Raw genomic sequence first — 20,829 nt, 5'->3', positions numbered from 1 at the left:
TTTCCTTCCTCCCGCTGCCTCCTTATTTTTAAACAAAACTGAAAAACTTCTTCCAGCCCATTAAAGTTGATTTATGTTTTGCCCGTAGATTCCTTTGCTCTCAGCCTTTGGGGATTCAAATTAGAGAAATCATTACCTCACTTTTGGCCAATCCAGCATCTCTGTTTCCAAATATGTGGAGCGCTACTTTTGCATTGCTTTGACTTTTTTCCTCCTGGACATAAGGGAACTATTCTTACTTGAGCCACTGTGGAACTCATTTGCCATCGACATCACCCCTGTCTTGAAAATATCCCCACGGAAGCTTCTCTGCTTACCATGTTTTCTTTAATACAACAGTGTGAGAATACAGGAGGAAGCTTAGAAGCTGCAAAGCTGGAAATATCTGGGAGAAGCCTGAAGGGGAGCTGATGGGCAATGCCTTGGGCCAAGGGTGGGGAAGCCATGGACCTCCAGATGTTGCTGGACTGTAACTCCCACCATCATTGATCATTGGCCATGCTGGCTGCTGGGACTGCTGGGAGTTGAAGTCCAACAATCAGAGGGACAGAGGAGGAAAACCTGTCTCCCTACATGCTTTGCTGGGCTCCACCTCCCATCATCCCTGACTACTAGTCATGCTGGCTTCTGGTGTTGGGTGGGAGTTACAGTCTAACCCAGGGGTTGTCAAGCTCATCCCTACCTCCCACTAGTGGGCGTTTCAGGATTCTAGGTGGGCAGTAGGGGGTTCTATGGCACAGGCTGAACCCTCCTTCCCTTGAGCACTGATGGGCAGTAAGGAAATTTTGCCATCAAGAAAGATGCATTAGTGGGCAGTAGGTATAAAGAGGTTGACTACCTCAGGTCTAACCACAGATAGAAGGCAATAGCTTCAGTGGTGCTTTCACCCATGCTTTCAGTGGTGCAAAAGTGCCACAAATAGACCTAGACAGGCAAGGCCCTTGCTTCATCCAACCAGGGTAGCTGTAGTCCAGCCTAGATTGCAGATCAGTTTCATAGATCTATGGACTATGGCATTGTAGGTGGGAGCTGAGCTTGGCCCCTCCTGCAAAGTAACACCACCATCCACTGCTCACCACTGAGAAGCATCCGGGGATCTTGCAGGGAGGGCAGGAAATAACATTGTGGCCAGATTGGGCCAGCAATGGGCCCCTTTGAACCCCTGAGGCCCTTGACCAATGCTTAATCTGGTCAACTATTGGTGCCTGGCCTGTGGACAGGGGCAAGAAGACCAGAGGGGGCACTGGTTATACCACCAAGTTAGGCTTACATTCTCTCTTCTGAGACTGTCCTTTGCTTTACTACAACTCACCCTATTTACCATGGCTAGTCCACATTTGTTTGTTTGTTTATCCCCTGTTGCCTGGTAAATAAACTGTTTAACAGACTGCCTTTGTTGATGGTAGACTCATCTTGGTTAGAGGTTTTTGAGGAGAGACTGAATGGGCCATCTATCAGGGATGTTGTAGCGGCAGATTTCCTGCATCTGCTGGGTGCTGGACTAGATAAACACTTTCCAACTCTGTGATTCTGTTTGTTTATGACATGTATATCATGCTTTTCCTCCAAGCATCTCAATGCAGTGTATATGATTTTCCACCCCCCACTCTACTTTATCCTCACCACAGCCTGTCAGGTAGATTAGACTGAAAGAATAATGACTGGCCAAAGATCCCCAGTGAGTTTGTCCAAATGGAGATTTGAACCTGGAGCTCACTAACTCACAGCCCAGCAATCTATCCACTACACCACACTGGCTCCATTTTTATTGTTTTGTGCTTGAGAGATGCTTTGTGCATTTGTTTTGCAACTCATTCCTCCATAATCTCCATAAACATAAGAAATAACTTTCTGATTGTAAGCGCCGTTCAATAGTAGAACAGTCTCCCTCAGAAGGTAGTGGGCTCTCCTTCCTTGGAGGTTTTTAATCTGAGGTTGGATGGCCCATCTGTCATGGATGCTTTAGCTGAGATTCCAGCATTGCACGGGGTTGGACTAGATGACCCTTGGGTCCCTTCCAACTCTAAAATTCTGTGATAACCAGCTTTAGTTTAATTGTCTTATTCCCCCAACAAATATTAACAAAGAAATGTATAAAGAACTTATCCTTTTCTTATTGCACCAGGGGAAGACAATCTGATGCACTCCAGATGCTTTGGACTACAGCTCCCATCATCCCTGACCATTGGCTATTTTGACTTGGACTGATGGAGTTGTCCCCAATGTCTGAAGGGTGCCACATTGGCTACTCAAGAATTTTATAGACTCTACCATGACTTTTTATAGAGCTCAGTTCGACTTCATGCTGATTCTCCTTCTTCTTTTCTCTTAGGTGTGCCGAACCAAAGCGAATGACTTCAGTGATGGAATATCTCAGCATGCTTGGTACCCATGCACTGCCAACAACACCCAGACTGTTTTCTGGCTCAAGGTAAGATATTGCGTGGGGTGGAGAGAAAGAAGGAGAGATAGAGAAAGAGAAACTATTCACTGAAGTTTTGTAAAATTTCCAAGTTACAAACAGATACGAAGTCCAGAAAAGGGAGGGGGGGTTGATACATTTTGATTTCTCAGTTTTCCATGTTTGTTCAATTTTTACATTTCTGCATAATTTCATTTTTTTTTAAAAAAAGAAGCCTTCATGAAAATTCACCGTTGTGTTGTTGTTTTTTGCAAATTTCTCCTAAAATACACATCTTTGTGAGCAATTTTGCCTGATGTGCTAATCTTCGCCATCAATTGTCACTGGTATAGTGCCTCTGTAAACCATAATGTATACTGCTTTATGGCACACAATGTAAACTTCGTGGTGCCATTTACAATCAAGTGGTATAAATACACCATAGGTGCTATTTTCTCCAACACTTATATTTTTTATGCACTTTTTTCTCTGATGTACACATCTTGGCACTTTATTGGGCTGAGGAACTACATCCCCAAATCCTGGGAACTGCAAATTTTGAAGGACGGCTTGTGCCTCATTTGACATATTGTTTTAAAAATTGCATGTTGGGTAGGGTTTACATTAAAATCTGAACCAAAATTAATTTTTCTTCCATCCCGCACACTCATTACATACACATGTCTTTCCTTTCCCTATGCCCTTTCTTCCTCCCAGAAACAGTTTCTCTATGGGTGGAACAACATAATTTAGTGTAAGCATTGTCATGTTCATAACGCATCTATTATCACCCATGTGTCATAAATCAACAATCCATTGGCCTCAGACACCACCAGTGTTGTTGGCAATCACAAGTTAGCTGGGAGAGTTGTTTTTGTGGTGGTGAGGCAGCTGGTTGTCCACTGTGAAACCTGGGTGCTGGAGTAGATGGGCCTTTGGCCTCATCCAGCAGGACTCTTCTTGCATTCTTCATAACAAAGAATGGAAGAAGAAAAAGAGAGGAAGAGGAGATGAAAGAGGGAGGGGGAAATAAGTTCATTTCCCCGTCAGCTATAAAGCATTTCCCTTAGTTAAGGCACACTTTGGCAATTCACTGGTCAAGAAGAAATAATATATTTTACAAAAAAAAAAAAAAAAGTTATTAAGAACTAACCCCCTCTAAGAAAATACACATATTTCTCGTTTTGTAATGAAGGCATATTATCCTGAGATGGCAAGGACTGAACATGAGCAAATTGGGTTCAGATTACCTTAAGGACAACCATATTGCCCAGCTTGATCACTGAGGTCTTCCAGAGAAATTCTGGCCTTAACCAGAAGTTGGGCATTTGGTGTCATCAGTCCCATACTGTGGAACTCTCTCCCAACAGAAACTCAGCAGGCATCCTCACTTTTGATTTTCAGGCATCTCTTGAAGACTTTTGTTGTTGTTGTTAATGCTGACAGGCTTATTCAGAAGTTTACAGTTTTCTGGGGTTGCCATTCATTTTAATGATGGTTCTATATTGCTTCTAAATGTTTTCTTTGATTGGTTGCTTTTACATTGCTGTACATCACCCTTTTGCTTTGTGGGAGAATGATATGCAATTGCATACATATACCGTATTTTTCACTCTATAGGATGCACCAGACCATAAGACGCACCTAGTTTTTGGAGAAGGAAAACAAGAAAAAAAATATTCTGAATCCCAGAAGCCAGAACAGCAAGAGGGATCGCTGTGCAGTGAAAGCAGCAATTCCTCTTGCTGTTTTGGCTTTTGTGATAGCTGCACAGCCTGCATTCGCTCCATAAGATGCACACACATTTCCGCTTACTTTTTAGGAGGGAAAAATTGAGTCTTATAGAGCAAAAATACGGTATATATATATATATATATATATATATATATATATATATATATACCGGTAAAAGAAAGAACATATTCACATAGTACATAGTTACACAATAGAACTCACTCCTATCAGAGACAGGGATAGCCACCAACTTGGATGAATTTTAAAGAGGATTAGACACATTCATGGAGGAGGAGAGGACTATTGATGGCTCCTAGCCAGGATGGCTCTGCTCTGCCTCCACAGTTGGTGGCAGTAATGCTTCTGAAAACCAGTTGCAGGAAGCTACAGAGGGGAGAGTGCGCTCATGCTCAAGTCCTGCTTGCAGGTTTCCCAGAGGGATCTGCTTGACCGAGAACAGGATTTTGGATTAGATGGGCCGTTGGCCTGATCAGGCATGCCTACCATGTTCTCGGCCACTGAGCTATAACCCATCCCTACATACACTTTTAAGTTTCAGCCAGCAATTGTTTTGCTTCAAGAGGGGCCACACAGGAAACCAGCAAGTCCTGTATCTTGGTGTTCTTCTTCCTTCTCTCTCCAGGCTTCCTTTTCACAACCAATGGTTGCTGCCGCTGTTATAATCCACTTGGTTGCAGATGGGACCGAAGATCTCGATCAGCAGGAGACCATTTCTGTTCAACTGGTTGACACCAAAGACCAGAGCCATGACCTTGGTAAGAATCCCTCTGCCTGTTTGACTATTGTCCTTCATAGGATAAAATAGAAGTCCTGGTTGCACTATCATAAAAGCCATTGTTTCAGAGTGCTCCAGATAGTATTTTTACATTTGTATGTTTTAAAGTATGGTTGATAAATTTTTTTTTGATGCTACTGTTTCATCCTTTGTAAACATCTTAGAGCAGGAGTCGGCAACCTAAGGCCCATGGGCCACAAGCGTCCCATGGGAGTTGTTTTACTGGCCCAGCTTCTGCCTTCTGGAAGAAGGTATAGGGTTATAAAGGCCAGGACTAGCCGCCTGAAAAACAGTTTCTACGCTAATGCAATTCTGGTTCTAAACGCAGCATAAGGGGTCTCTGTAGTATAGTGTATCTTAAAATGGTTTTTTTGAGTTTTTAGGGGTTTTTGAATGTTTTATGTAGTTTTGTAGTAGTTTTATGTAGTTTGTATGTAGTTTTATGTAGTTTTGTGGTAGTTTTATGTAGTTTTGTAGTAGTTTTATGTAGTTTTGTGGTAGTTTTATGTAGTTTTTATGTAGTTTTATGTAGTTTTCAATTTCATTGTTCTGCAAGGGACAATGACAATAAAGATATCGTATATTGTATATCCATGAGCCCTGAACAGAGCTGCCTGCTTGGTGAGTCCCTGCGTGCTGCGCTAAAGCAGCGCAGCGCGGCATGGGGAATTGCTTTTGCGGCACCAGAAATCGCATCTGCACAGAGGCAGCCGCCGGAAATTGCAGGCATGCGCACTCATGCTGTCCGCGATCCAGTCCACGGAGGGGGTTCCATGGCAGTGAACCGGCCCAGGCAAGGTAAGCCTTGCCGGCGCCCTAGAAATCCCCCCCTCAATCAAACGGCATATAAATTTAATAAAATAAACTGATTTGATTTGTAATATTTCTATGCTGCTTTTCATTCAAAAAAATTGCAAAATAGCTTACAAAGAATAAATAACATATTAAAGGTAAAGGGGCCCCTGACCATTAGGTCCAGTCGTGACCGACTCTGGGGTTGCGGCGCTCATCTCGCTTTATTGACTAAGGAAGCCGGCGTACAGCTTCCGGGTCATGTGACCAGCATGACTAAGCTGCTTCTGGCGAGCCAGAGCAGCGCACGGAAATGCCGTTTACCTTCCCACCAGAGACCTATTTATCTACTTGCACTTTGACATGCTTTCGAACTGCTAGGTTGGCAGGAGCAGGGACCGAGCAACGGGAGCTCACCCCATCGTGGGGATTCAAACCACCGACCTTCTGATCGGCAAGTCCTAGGCTCAGTGGTTTAACCCACAGCACCACCCGCGTCCCTTAAATAACATATTAGAATGTCACAAAACAGCATAATCATATAGAATAATTAACAAATCATCAGTAAAACAATTACAATCTATAAAACACTATTAACGAAACAACTAGACCACTGTATTTTAATATTTTGCTGGAAGCCGCCCAGAGTGGCTGGGGAAACTCAGCCATATGGGCTGGGTATAAATAATAAATTATTATTATTATTACTAGTAGTAGTACTAAATAAAGTAAATAAATGGGCATTCACTGAATATTTTAAGGGGGCTGGGAACACCTACAGAACCCTCCTTCATATTATTTCATGGGACTAGGGAAAGTTGGCAGTACTTTCTGCTGCTGTACTTTAGCTAGAATCTGTACATCACAGATGGTGGCTGGTAATCCACTGGGACGGAGAGGGTGGAAGGCAGAGGGACCTACGGCAGGTTGATTCAGGCACATGAGCAGATGGAGCCAATTAATTCTAGCTTTGGCCCCATTCTCCTTCCTCTTGAAGGAACAAACACTGAGATAGAAGTGGAGCAGGGAGGTGGCAGACAGGGCCATGCCTCATGTATGTGAGAAGGCAGGTAGGTGGAGGCTGGTTCAGGATGGTGGGGCAGCGCCCCATTTGCTCTGATGGACCATCCTCCACTGTCACTTTGTGAAACTGTTGGAGGGAAGTGGTTATTTATCTATTTTATTTATTTCACCCCACCTGTGAATCTCTTCCTATGAAATTGTCTCAGAGAGATTTAACAGTAAAAACTTCAGCAATAAAAGCATATGTAAAGCAATTTCATATACATGAAAGCAATTCAGATAAATTCATCTATGAAACCAATTTCAAATCTGAGACAGGCTGGATTAAAAAACAAACAAACCCTCTCCACTTAAAAGGTTTTCTGAGGTTTTAAATGGTCTGCTTTCGAATTATTGGGGTTTTAAATTGTTGAGGTTTAATTTGCATTTTTAATTGCCTGTGTTGTATATTTTTATCATCATAAGCTGCTTTGAGACCTAGATGGTGAAAATCTAGGTTGGAAAAGCAAGGTCAGAAAGATAAGAGAGACAGTGCTTGTCTGATATGTAATGGGAGGCAGTTTCAAAGGGTTGGGGCTACCACACTTAAGGCATTATTCCTATATCATATGGAATGGATTTCTTGATGTGGTAGAATCAGGAGGAGCCTCACTCTTGAAGAGTCAGTTGAGTATACAATGGGTGAGGCAATATTTTAGGTATTCTGATCCAAACCTGACAACTAATTATATTACTATACCAATTGCATACATGAATGCATGATGGATAGCTTGCATTATATGTTCGTTTTTAGCGGATTTGGGGAACAGAGCTTGTCCATACAATCATAATAACTTCTTCAAACCTGAATAAGAAAGCAGAAAAGTGTCTGAAGTAATTTCTACTTAGGTCTTTTAGCAGAGCGTGAAGCCCTGCTTTTCCAAAATTGTTTGGAAGCAGAATTAAAACTATGTTTCCACATGGCAGTTGATATAAACACTATATTGTCTCCGGCAATGCTCTTGTAATACTTATTCTGGACTAGTCCTGTTCAGTGAAGATCCTATGCAATTTTAATTAGAAGATTCGGTCTCCAGATTCTGACTCTAATTGCTTTCCATTCAGCTTGCTAGCAGCTCTGTACTACATCTGTTATTTAGTCAGTTCATGTTCAATGGTGGGGAAGAGAGCTTTAATTGATGGTTTTCTCTAAATTTCTGACTGTGAAATATATTTTATTCATTTAAGGCATTTGCTACCATCTTTCATAGAATCATAGAACTGTAGTTTGAAGGGGGTTCGAAGGGACCTCAACCACTGCAATGCACAAATCTCAACTATCGCATCCATGATAGATGGCCATTCAATCTCTGCGTAAAACTTCAAAGAGAGGAGAATCTGCAACCTACCAAGGGACACTATTCCACCGTTGAACAGCTCTTACTATCAGAAAGTTCTTCCTAATGTTTAGTTGGAATCTGTTTTCTTGTAACTTGAAGCCACTGGTTTGAATCCTACCCTCCAGAGCAGGGAAAAAACAAGCTTGTTCCCTCTTCTGTGTGACAGCCCTTAAGATATTTGAAGATGGCTATCATATCTCCTCTCAGTCTCCTCTTTTCCAGGCTAAACGTACCCAGCTCCTTCAACCGTTCCTCATAAGGCTTGGTTTCCAGACCCTTACTCATCTTCGTTGCCCTCCTCTGCACATGTTCCAGCTTGTCAACATCCTTCTCAAATTGGACACAGTATTCCAGTCTGAGCAAGGCAGAATAGAGTGGGACTATTACTTGGCTTGATCTGGACACTAATTTTGTTGGTTGATACAGTCTAGAACAGCATTAGCCTTTTTTTGCTGCAGCAACACACTGTAGACTCATTTTAAGCTTGTGGTCCATCAAGACCCTCAGATCCTTTTCACAAGTGCTGCTAGTAAGCCAGATGTCCCCATCCTATATTTGTGCATCTGCTTCTTCCTGCCTAAGTGCAGAACCTGGTATTTTCCCCTATTGAAATTCATTTTGTTACCTTGGACCCAGTTCTCCAAACTGTTAAGGTCATTTTGAATTCTGATTCTGTCTTCTGTGGCATTAGCTACCCCTCCTAATTTTGTGTCATCTGCAAATTTGATGAGCATCCCCTTAATCCCTTCATCCAATAAGTTGAACAACAATGGGCCCAGGACAGAACACTGCAGCAGCTTTCATATGATATATCTCATGGCACTCCACAATAAGAATTTACAGTAAAATAACTAATATAATTAAAATAGTACAAATTCTCCTACAACCTGCAATTTTTAAAAATAGAACTACATTACAAAAAATAAATTCATAATGAAAGGAAAACTGTTCTGCAAGTTCCTGTCTCTATCGTGGTCTAATTAAGAGGCAATTCAGTAAAGTCATGTTCTTGCTGAATAGAGGCAGAAGCTGCAAGCTTCTACATAAAGTTACAGTAGCCCTGAAAAGACCAAAAAGTATTTTCACTGAGCGGACAGGCACTGCAGGTGCACTTTAAATCCTAAAAATCATCAGTAAAAGGGAGGGAGAATAAATCAGTGAAATGTGTCTGTATGGCAACAGCATTGTTCTGAATTCCTATCTAGATACCTGATTTGAACGAAGTATTTGATCACAGTCAAACTTCCACTCAGTTATCGAGGATTCCTCCCTATCTCGTCTCACATTGCTCAGGGGTGCTGCCCTCCATGTATAAGGGAGGGCAGCCTTAAACTGAATCAGACCACTGGTCCATTAAGCTCTGTATTGCCTACTGTTAATGATAGCAACTATCCAGGGATTCCGACAGGGGACATTCCCAGCCTTGACTGACTGATGCCAAAGATTGAATCAAGGACCTTCTGCAAGCAAAGCAGATGCTCTATCACTAAACTACAGTTCTTCCCCTTTACATTGCTGCTGCTGCTATTACAATTACTATTATTTACTGCTTAATGGCAAAATAGGTTTTCAAGTGGTTTACGAAGTCTAAAAGCAATTTATGCCCACATTAAAATATGATCAAAATACACGAGTAAAGCAATACAACAATTTTTAAAAGGGCCTCTTGTATATTATCAGCTTGGAGGGGGAAGCTTATGGAGCTTCATGAGGCAGGAGGGAAGAGGGCAATTTTCCCAACTTCCATGAACATTCATAAGTTATTTTAGGATCAAAACCTCATGCGTTGTCTACATATAAATGTGCAGCATCTTTTTTTATTTTTTTTGCAAAATGCTCAAGGAGTTTTGTACACACAAAAATCCTTCGGGCATCCCTGCAAAGTTTCAGTTGCCAGGTAAAAATTGTCTTATGAGAAAACCAGATTAATTATTCAAAATATTTTGGGGTCCATTCTTTGTCCAAAGTCATCAGAGGTGGCATGTAACACTTTTTTTTTTTAACAAAAGTTTTAATTGCTAATATATTCCTCACCCAATCAAGGTCAAATTGATTTTTTTAATTGATTACTGATTTACGTGTCAATGAGTCATAGATCTCATACCACAGATAGAACTTCTGTAGCAGGAACATTAATATATATATATATATATATATAATTCTTCTCATACACCACAAATGCTCCTCTAATGTTGTTATTATCTGATATTTTGATCTTAATTTTGAAATTTGGGATGTTGTGTGATTTGTTTGTTTGTTTGTTTGTTTAGTGATCCGCTTTGAGACACATGTGGAAAGTAGGGTATAAATTCTGTAAGTGAATAAAATAAATAAATAAAGGAAAACAAAACAACAATTTAAAACTCTTCTCTCTCTCCCCCCCCCTTCCTTCCTCCATCACCCCTTACCTCTTTTGTTGACAGGAATCCATGGCTTGAGCTGCAGGAAAAACCCTTTGATTATCCCTGTCATTCATGACCTTAGCCAACATTTCTACCATACCCAGGCCATCCTGATCACCTTCAGCTCTCCGTTCGTGGCCATCTCTGGGGTGGCCTTGCGCTCCTTCCAAAACTTTGACCCCATCACCGTCAGCAGTTGCCAAAGCGGACAGACCTATAGCCCGGCTGAGCAGAGGTGAGTCCTTTCTTCTCTCCCCACCCCGCCTCTCTCACCCTCCCGTGTCTTTACCACCCATAGACTTCCAGCCTCTGTAGGCCTGATCAAGGGGATAATAAGAAGCAGGAGTAGAAAAGCTGTGCCTGACCTTTGGCATTGCCAGCAGAATCCATGGAGTTTCCCAGTGAATGGGAGCAGACGGGGCATTTAACCCACATGGGAAAATGTCAGTAGATTATTTCCACCTCCTTTGTCTCTCCTCGGCTTTCATGGTCCAGCTTCAATCTATGCTAGGAAAATCCTGGAATAGAAGTCGCAACTCAAAGAGGGCAGGCTCTCTCTGCATGAAAGAAAGAAAGAAAGAAAGAAAGAAAGAAAGAAAGAAAGAAAAAAAGAAAGAAAGACCTTGATCCATTCTAACACAATCTTGCACCCCACTTCCAGTAGCTGTACATAATTCTTTTCACTTCCAATTTATTTTCACAGCAGTGTGTGTGTGTTTGTGTGTGTGTGTGTGTAGGATCAGTGGAGACCTGAGTTTGAAATCTACATTTATCTATATAGCTCACTGGGTGGGCTTGGGCATAACAGACCCTCCAAGCATTCCTATTTTCCAGGGACAGTCCTGAATTCACAGAAGCTGTCCTGGTTTTTTATTTGATCTCGGAATATCCCGCTTTTCCTTATGATGTCCCTGTTCTCATCAGAGGAATGTTGGAGGGTATGGAGCTATGCGACCCCTGAACCAAGGAGATAAGTAACTAACTATAAACCTTTGGAAGACATCTGAAGGCAGCCCTGTATGGGGAGGTGTTTGCTGGGGCAACCCAGTCAGATGGGTGGTTGTTGTTGTTGTTGTTGTTGTTGACACCCCCATTTTAATTGGAAAAATGTTGTAGGGTATGGTATAAACACAGTATGGTCTTGCACAGCACCTAATCTGACATTTAAAGCTCTTTGTGGCTTGGAATCAGCGAGTAAGTGAAGGGCCTCTCTTCTCCCCAACGTTCTTCCCATATACCATAGGTGTTGGAACCTCTGGGGCCCTCTGGGTGTTGCTGTGCCACACCTTCCATCAGTCTCACTCAGCAAGGCCATGAGAGTTGTAGGGCAGCAACATCCTGAGCAGAGACAGGGAGCCTCCAGCCCAAATGCAACTCTTCTGGCCTCTCTCTGTCTGGCCCTTGGGACCTTCTCCAGGCCACTCCTCCCTCTCTGCAGACCACACGCCTCACACCCAGGGTTTACTTTCCTTTTTTCTTTTGGCCTGGATGGCCACTATTTTAATGCCTATTGGTTGCATAGATGGAGGATGGGGGGGGCAGGGTGCTAAGAAACTACTCTACTGTACAAATATAAAATTAATTGTTGCACTCATTTTTGACTTTGGACTAGGGGTGGGTGATCTGTTTGATTCAGTTTCAGTTAAAGTGAATCTGCTAAACACATGCTTTTTGAAACACAATGGAAACTGAAACAGGGCTATCCTTCGAAATTCACACTTCTCTGAATTTTGCAATGTATCTTTCAGCCAAGTGAAGTGTGCAAATGTACACATACTAAGACAGTGTTCCTGAAAATGCACATGTTAGTGAGAATAATATACAAAAATTGTGTTATATTAAGGGAAATCATTTTGCAGCAATGTGCATACTGAGGAAAATTTATACAAAAAAAGTGTATATTATGAGAAAATTGCACTATTATGCTGATGGATTTTTCACAATGAATTATTGTTTTAAAAATATAAATAAATTGCAAACTGGTGGGAAAATGTGGAGAAGTCAATTTAATTTAATGAGATCTTTGTTGATATTTCCACAGCAGTTTGCCGTTTTCTTTTCTTTTATATTTTAAAAAGTCCAGTGGAAATTCGCCAGTATTTTAGTGCAAATTTATCTAAATATGCAGATTTTTGTATGGAAGTTTGCCTAATGTATACATTTTTGCACAGCAATTTCCTTCAATATAATGCATCTTTCTATCCCATTTTCATTGATATGTACATTTATTCGTACTTTAACTTTGTAGAGGCTTTACTGTACTTTGCTGTTACTTACTGTGACAACTTCATGGTGAGTACTGGCACCTATTTTTCTAGGAAAAAAGCACTGACCAAAGGTACCTATCATAACAGCCTTAAAAATTAAAATACCCTCTTTCATGCTTTTGCCAAAGGCAATTTTGTGTATATTTTGTACAGTGTTTATTGACGTATATAGGTGATGTTCAAAAGCATAAAAAACAATAAAATCCTATTTTTTTTTAGTTTTCAGATGTGGATTGGAATTATTATTTTTAAGTCAGTTATCATCTCCTATTTAATCCTTTTTCTCGAGCGATTGCATCGATTTGCCAAACCGTAAGAAAGGTGTCCTCTTGCAGAGATTCAGAGATAGTTCCATCAAAGCACTGGTTGTTACAAGAATATGGTATCATCATTATTATTTAAAGAAGAATTCTGTACCCTTTTGAAAAACACACACACACCTTCTGCAAAAAAATGGCTTCAGAATTTTGTAGAAGTGTGGCCTTGATTTTTTGCCCTACGAATTAAAACCCTTCAGTTGCCTCCCACCTTTTACCGCATTGGCACTGATTCATCACAAAGTGTATGCTTGAATGCCGTGATAAGAATTTCCGCTCCAACATTTTAAGCTCATAAGAGCTTAAAGGGAAGGCGGAGAAGCAAACTGAACATGTGATTCTGCCACTACCACCCACCATCCCTTCGCCAGTGCTTTCAGACATTGCTCTGCAGCAATGGGTCTTTCTCTGTCTCTGTCTCCTCCTGCCTTGGGACTTGGCCAGACGTCCATAAACTGGACCTCTCATTTGAAACTTGATCCGGCTGTTCACTGGGCTTCTGAGCTTACTCATCTCATTTCAACACAGTGATCAGAAGCCTTGTATCTAGGTCAGAGCATGTTGTCTGCATTGATTTTTATTTTATTTTATTATTTTATTTTATTTTATTTTATTGATATGGGTGCAACTATCTTGGTCTTCTTGATCTAATAAAAGGAGTAAATAGGTCTACCCCAAGTAGACCTATTGAAATAGGTGGTTAAAACTAGAGGAAGAAGAACCTGCTAGATCAAACCAAAGGCTTGTCTTGCCCCACATTTTGTCCCCTCCATAGCCACCCAAATTCCTAAGGGAAAGTGTCATGGCTCAGTGGGACAGCATCTGCCTTGCAAGTGGAATGTCCCAGGTTCAAACCCCTGCCGGAACTCACCATGAATGCCTCGCTTGTTCTCTTATAATGGCAATGGTACCCACCTTAGAGGTGCTGGAACTGAGTTCTGGTGAGTTTCCGCTGAAAAAAAGCTCTGAACAGAGGAAATGCATAGCTATCATAACTAGTACACTTTATCATCTGTATAATTGTTCACTTCCTTGTTAAATCCATCCAAGTTGGTGGATATCATCACACCTTACGTTAGCGAAATCCCATGTGGAGACACTTTTGAAATTTGCCAATGCCACGCTGGGCTCCTAAAGGTGTGCGTGCTGAAAGCTCAGTCAACATTCTAGGTGAAGGGTCCAAGAGTCCCACTTCTCCCCAAAGCAATGACACTTACAATTTATTTATTTTTTTAAGGTAAAGGGTGACTTGCTTTCTATTCTCATTCTTCCCCGTCCTCCCCCTTCCCCACTTACTTTTGCTTTTCTTTTGCTCTGAGTTTTCTACTGTATCCCCACAGACAGATAGCCTGTGTTTTCCTTGCTGTGTAATTATGTCACTGCTCTGCATACTTTGCAGTTGGAAGAAAGTACACTTGCTTTTCCTGGTTCCACTAAACCTTGTTTTATTGCCATCCACCTTGCCAGGCCAGCCAAGAGCTGGCTTCTGCCAGGTGGACTGTGTTATCACCCTCTTCAAGTTACATCTGTGCAGGTGTTGGTGGGAGGGCCTGCGCATGGATGTAAAGCACTCCCTGTAAGAGTAGATTTGGTTCCTGTGTTTGATTTTGTGCCACATATGAAGGGGATACCTGTCACCTCAAAAGAGCCTCTCAGCTTCTCGAATTCAATCACTAGCTGCAAAACAGCAGCCTCTTAGTGTTTATCAATACACTTCCAAAATCTTGTGCCTTTTGCGCATCCTGTGACCCAACCCGTCTTATCAATTTTTGTTCTTTTCATTTTCTCATTTTTCCAATTATAAATTCAGTGCAGCCCATTTACACATCATCTTGCAAATTCTTCTTCTTCTTAACAAAATGCATCAAAGTGTGTATACATGTTTTATGTTTTACACAAAACGCACCAAAAAACCCATGTGTTTCTCTTACTATGCATAGTTCTGCCCATTTTTGCAAGAAATTTCTGTAGGTTAATATAGAGCATTTCTGCACATCATTTTCACTTAATTTGTGTGTGCTGTCCCCCCCCCCCCAAATATACGGGTTTTTGTACACATTTTGTTTCTCTTGGGGTTGAGGTGATAGTGAAATGCATGACAGAAGTTTGAACCCATGCTGATTTCACAGCATTTCCCAAACTTCTGAGTTCATCCCTTGATCTCTTGATGAGCTTATAATGTTGTCAGTGACCCCAACCCAAATTCTTATGACTATAAATAAAATACAGTTGAGATATATTGATATATAGTCAACATTTATTAATGACCAATCTCCATGACTAGGAATCAAACAATGTTAGGGGAAATTAAAGGTAAAGGTAAAGGTACCCCTGCCCGTACGGGCCAGTCATGTCCAACTCTAGGGTTGTGCGCCCATCTCACTTAAGAGGCCGGGAGCCAGCGCTGTCTGGAGACACTTCCGGGTCACATGGCCAGCGTGACAAAGCTGCCCTGGCGAGCCAGTACCAGCACAGCACAGCACACGGAAACGCTGTTTACCTTCCCGCTAGAAAGCGGTACCTATTTATCTACTTGCACTTAAGGGTGCTTTTGAACTGCTAGGTGGGCAGGAGCTGGGACCGAAAGACGGGAGCTCACCCCGCCGCGGGGATTCAAACCGCCGACCATACGATCGGCAGGTCCTAGGCACTGAGGTTTTACCCACAGCGCCACCCTGTTAAATACCGAGTAGCATCATTGGAAAGGGAGTTGAACTCTGCACATGCCCATTGGCATTTCTGAGGCACCTAGTTCCTAATTAAATTATTCACAGTATGCCTTGCACACTTCTTTTCCACCCCTAGCCACTTTTTTATCTGGGGGAGGGCCAGTACTGACCATTCTGGGAAGCCCAGCTTTATCAGATACACTGTGACATTGTCACAACTGTGCCATGAATCATGGCAAAAATCAGCTTAAAGCGCTGTGCTGCAAGTGGTCAGTGGAGGCTGGCCCATGGGACAAATGGGGCATTGCCCCACCAACTCCAGTATACCTCCTGCCAGCCCCCAGTGGCTCTGCCTGTCATTGGTTCTGCCTCCACCTATTATTGGTCTACCTGCCTTCCACCATGCCTCTCCCAATGGGCCCCCACTGCAACTAGCTTATAAAGGTAAAAAGGCAACTAGGCAGGCCTTGGGCAAAGTGCTCCCTTTCAATCCAAGGGCTTGCTGTGAAGGTAAATGAGAGCAGGGTGGTTGATCCTTCCGCAGGCTGTTGGATGCTATAGAATACCAATGCAGTGTCTTCCATGCTAAAGTCAGCAATCATTAGCACTCCTTCCGTAATGCTTCCCTCCCCAGTTTCATCTCATGGTATTGATCTCCTTGCGTTCCTCTCTCGCCTTTTCAATCTTCCAAATGGAATAATGGGGGTGGGGTTTTTTGGCAATTAGGAGCTTAGGTATAATTCAGCCGAGTCCTGCTGAATCTTGCTGAAACATAGTCCTTGAAAGGTTTGGCGAGGGAAGAATTTTGCATGTTGTAAGGATAATTTAGGGGGTGGGGGTGGGGGGAAGCAATTGCATGGGACTCTGTGGCTAAAATGATGGGCTTGGACATTGCAGGGGCACTGAAACCGCTGAGCGGTTTTAAAGGATAAGCTACAACCTCCTGTTTTAATTACTATTTTCACTGTTTTGAACTTAGCACTGTTTTGGGATGCAGTTAGATGCGGGGAGTGTTGTGTTAGTTTTCCTAGTGCTTATGTTCTGTTTTCTAATGTTCCTTTCACGCTGTAGTACCTGTTGTGTTAAGCAACTGTGGCTTTTTGACCCATATGCTGGTGTGTCACGATAAATTTAATTCCCACCAGTGGGAATGTCATTGGACAGGCTCCTTGCCCCCCATCCTCCCATTCCGCACATACCTGCTTTGGTTCCCCCATGGTTTCTCCATGAAAACAGCAGGAAGGAGCTGTAAGCTTGCATACTACCTCAAGTTTTGTCACTTTACTCCTGCAATTTTCTGGGTTTATGGGGTTGCAAATGGATTATTTTTGGAACCGATTAACATGGAAACGAGCACAAAACTTTCACTATATTCTGCTCGCTTTCCAGAAATGTCTTTTATGTTGTGTGAAAGCTCAAATATAATGCAGAAATTTACAGCTGGGAAAATGGAATAAAGTGCTGTGTGAATGCAACCTAGATGAACTTGTTTTATTGAGCATTTTGATTACAGGTGTTTTATTGCTTTATTGTGTATTTTAATTGTGCACATTGTTGTTGGTTTTGTTTTTGTAAACCACCAAGAAGCATATATATTCCTATTCTCCCCAAACAGCTGTGTCCACTACTCCTGCAAAGCCACTGATTGCCAAGAACTGGAGATTGAGAATGCTGTGCTGACCTTCTCCAGTGCGGGGCGTTTTAATGGTGCCCAGTGCAATGTCACCTGCAAGACAGGCTACATCCTTCAAATACAGAGAGATGACGACCTTGCAAAGAATCAGGTTTGTTGCTGCAGTTCACAATCTGCCAGGGTGAGCGAATAGCTGTCTGGGTTGGGTGGGTGGGTGGGTGGGAATGGTTTCACCATCATTTAAAGAGATACAGGATCTCATAATATAATAGTAGGCAGTGCAATGGGTTATAGCAGGGGCTGGGGACTTCTTTAATCCTGATGGCCACATTCCCTTCTGGGCCATATGCCAGTGGTAGGTGAAGCCAGGTAGGTGAAGTTGGTGGAACAATGAATGTTGTATCTACACACACTCACACCCAACTAAGGTCAATTGTGTGTCCCGGGCAGCTGTCTACCAGCTCCATCTGGTATGCAGGCTGAGACCCTGCCTGCCTGCAGACTGTCTCGCCAGAGTGGTGCATGTTCTGGTTATCTCTCACTTGGACTACTGCAATGCGCTCTATGTGGGGCTACCTTTGAAGGTGACTCAGAAACTGCAACTGATTCAGAATGTGGCCGCTAGACTGGTGACTGGGAGTGGCCACCAAGACTATATAACACCGGTCCTGAAAGACCTACACTGGCTCCCAGTACATTTCCAAGCACAATTCAAAGTGTCGGTGCTGACCTTTAAAGCCCTAAACAGCCTCGGTCCTGTATACCTGAAGGAGCATCTCCACCCCCATCGTTCAGCCCAGACGCTGAGGTCCAGCTCCGAGGGCCTTCTGGCAGTTCCCTCACTGCAAGAAGTGAGGTTACAGGGAACCAGGCAAAGGGCCTCCTTGGTAGTGGTGCCCTCCCTGTGGAACGCCCTCCCATCAGATGTCAAGGAAATAAACAACTATTTGACTTTTAGAAGACACCTGAAGGCAACTCTGTTTAGGGAAGCTTTACTGTTTGATGTTTTATTGTGTTTTAAATATTCTGTTGGGAGCTGCCTAGAGTGGCTGGGGAAACCCAACCAGATGGGTGGGGTATAAATAATAAAATAATAATAATAATAATAATAATAATAATAATAATAATAATAATTACTACAACATTAGGTTAAGGCATGATCACTTTGTTGCATTCTGTTGCCCCTTGTTTGAGTTATATTAATAAGTCTCATGAAATTTTTTTTGGACACCTCCCATTTCTCTTTGTGATAGGGATGTATATGGGATCAATGAAATATAGAGTTGGAGTACTTTAGTTAAGTGAAATGTGGTTTCCAGTTGAAAATGTCTGCATTGATTTGTTCTTAATATACCACTCTATGAAGCTGTACTATGTTGCCTCAGTTTGATTGGGGGGGGGGGCTTTCCTTCCCTGCCTCCTCTCCAGACTTCTGTCCTTCAAAACCCTGTCTTAATGGCACCACTGAAATAGGTACCATTCCTGGTAAATAGGGGTCCTTGTGGGTTGGGTCTGGGAGGTGATACACAGGATGGTTGTCTTAGAGTGCCTGCAGGAATTGAACTGCACAACCGCTAGACCCATTTCAGACTGTATGTGTTGTATCCAGTGACAGTTCTACTCAAAGAAGGCTCAGTGAAATTAATGGATCTAAGTAAGGCATGGAAACTGTTTTCAATGGGACTACTGTGAGTAGAGGGACGCGGGTGGTGCTGTGGATAAAACCTCAGTGCCTAGGACTTGCCGATCGTATGGTCGGCAGTTCGAATCCCCACGGTGGGGTGAGCTCCCGTCGTTCGGTTCCAGCTCCCACCCACCTAGCAGTTCGAAAGCACCCCTAAGTGCAAGTAGATAAATAGGTACCGCTTTATAGCGGGAAGGTAAACGGCGTTTCCGTGTGCTGCGCTGGTGCTGGCTCACCAGAGCAGCTTCGTCACGCTGGCCACGTGACCCGGAAGTGTCTCCGGACAGCGCTGGCTCCCGGCCTCTTAAGCGAGATGAGCACGCAACCCCAGAGTCGGTCACGACTGGCCCGTACGGGCAGGGGGTACCTTTACCTTTACTTTACTGTGAGTAGAACTAGCATGGGATACAACCCTATAGCTATGAAGAGAAAGCCCACCATAGCTCAGTAGCAAAGCATCTGCTTTGCATGCAGAGGGTCCCAGATTTCTGGCATCTCCAGGTAGCGCTGGAGAGCCTCTGCCAGTCAGTGTAGGCAGTACTCTGCTAGATGGACCAATAGTCTGTCTTAGGATAAGCCAGCTTCCTATGTTCCTTTTGCTATCCACCTAGACTGAGTCCTCTATCTGGGCCTTCATTGTGACAGATCTTACCCTAACGTGGCCTCAGCACCAACTGACTTCCTCCTTGTCTCTTCCAGGAGAGAGCTGGCAGCTACTATTCCCCACCCCTCTACACACACACACACACACTCAGTATCACCCCGCCCCACCAATTGCTTGTTTACTTCTCTTTCCACTGGCTCTATGCGAAGAAGAGAAATCCAAGGTTTAGCACACACATGCATAAAGCAGTTTCACAACTTTCTGCACATTCAAGGGCCGTGCTGTGGAGAGCATTCATTGAGAGTGTTAATTGAGGACAAATTTGCAAGTGGGTGGGCTACGCCTAGAGGTTTATATAGCATCATTTTGTGAAAACACTAAGACCCTTCATAATGCTACCAAGGGGAGATACTTGAGGTGCGTGTGGGGGAAGGGGAGTCCAGGATGAGTCAACCCCTTTTTGATTTAATTGCAGACCCAACAGAGGACACTGCAGACTGGGCCTCATTCCCACCCCCACTTCCTTCATGCTAACTGGCACCAGTACCAGAACCTCCCTAAAGCTGATCACTTCTTGCAGTACGGAAAACAAATTCTCAAATGAGCCTGACTTACTGAACAAGGAAATGCTTGGGAAATGGGCCCTTATCGTCAAGAAGTGCAAGAATCTGCAAACCAAACAAATCACCATCCATATCGTTTTTGTGGCAGGGAGCCCTCTGTGGGGCGGGGGGGGGGGGTTGGCGGCGGCAGGAGATTAGAGCCAGTTAGTGTGCCTGGTTTTGATCAAGGAGCCCTGCTTGCAAGGCAAATGGGTACTTAGTTAATTCACACACACACAGCAGTCTCTCTCCACTGAGGTTTTGGGGCTTGGATGCATGTAGGGAATCTGCCCGTTGGCCCATCTAGCTGAGTACTGTCCCAATGCTGACTGATTGTGGCTTTCCAAGGTTTCACACAGAGGTCTTTCCCATCACTTTTGAGTGGAGATGACAGGGAGATTGAAACTGGGGCCTCCTGCATGCAGATTATGTAATCTACCATTGAGTTGTAGACTCCAGCAAGTCTCTGAATACCAGTTGCCGGGAATCACAGGTGGGCAGAGTGCTGTTATGCTCTGGTCCTTGC

The 20,829-nt window shown here is 43.1% G+C and overlaps 1 protein-coding gene across 1 annotated transcript in view; it reads left to right on the top strand.

Annotated features, from left to right (window-relative positions):
* The window catches only part of PAPPA (pappalysin 1), a 234,811-nt gene that overhangs the window by 149,315 nt on the left and 64,667 nt on the right, over positions 1-20,829 (top strand). The window contains exons 11-14 of the mRNA XM_080990779.1: positions 2,333-2,431; positions 4,779-4,911; positions 10,549-10,762; positions 17,396-17,564. Of these exons, the coding sequence (XP_080846905.1) occupies positions 2,333-2,431; positions 4,779-4,911; positions 10,549-10,762; positions 17,396-17,564 (615 nt within the window). The remainder of the gene's footprint in view (positions 1-2,332; positions 2,432-4,778; positions 4,912-10,548; positions 10,763-17,395; positions 17,565-20,829) is intronic.

Source organism: Podarcis pityusensis (assembly GCF_964106645.2).
Source record: "Podarcis pityusensis genome assembly, chromosome: Z".
Lineage (NCBI taxonomy): Eukaryota > Metazoa > Chordata > Lepidosauria > Squamata > Lacertidae > Podarcis > Podarcis pityusensis.
This window is presented reverse-complemented; position numbering and strand designations above follow the sequence as displayed.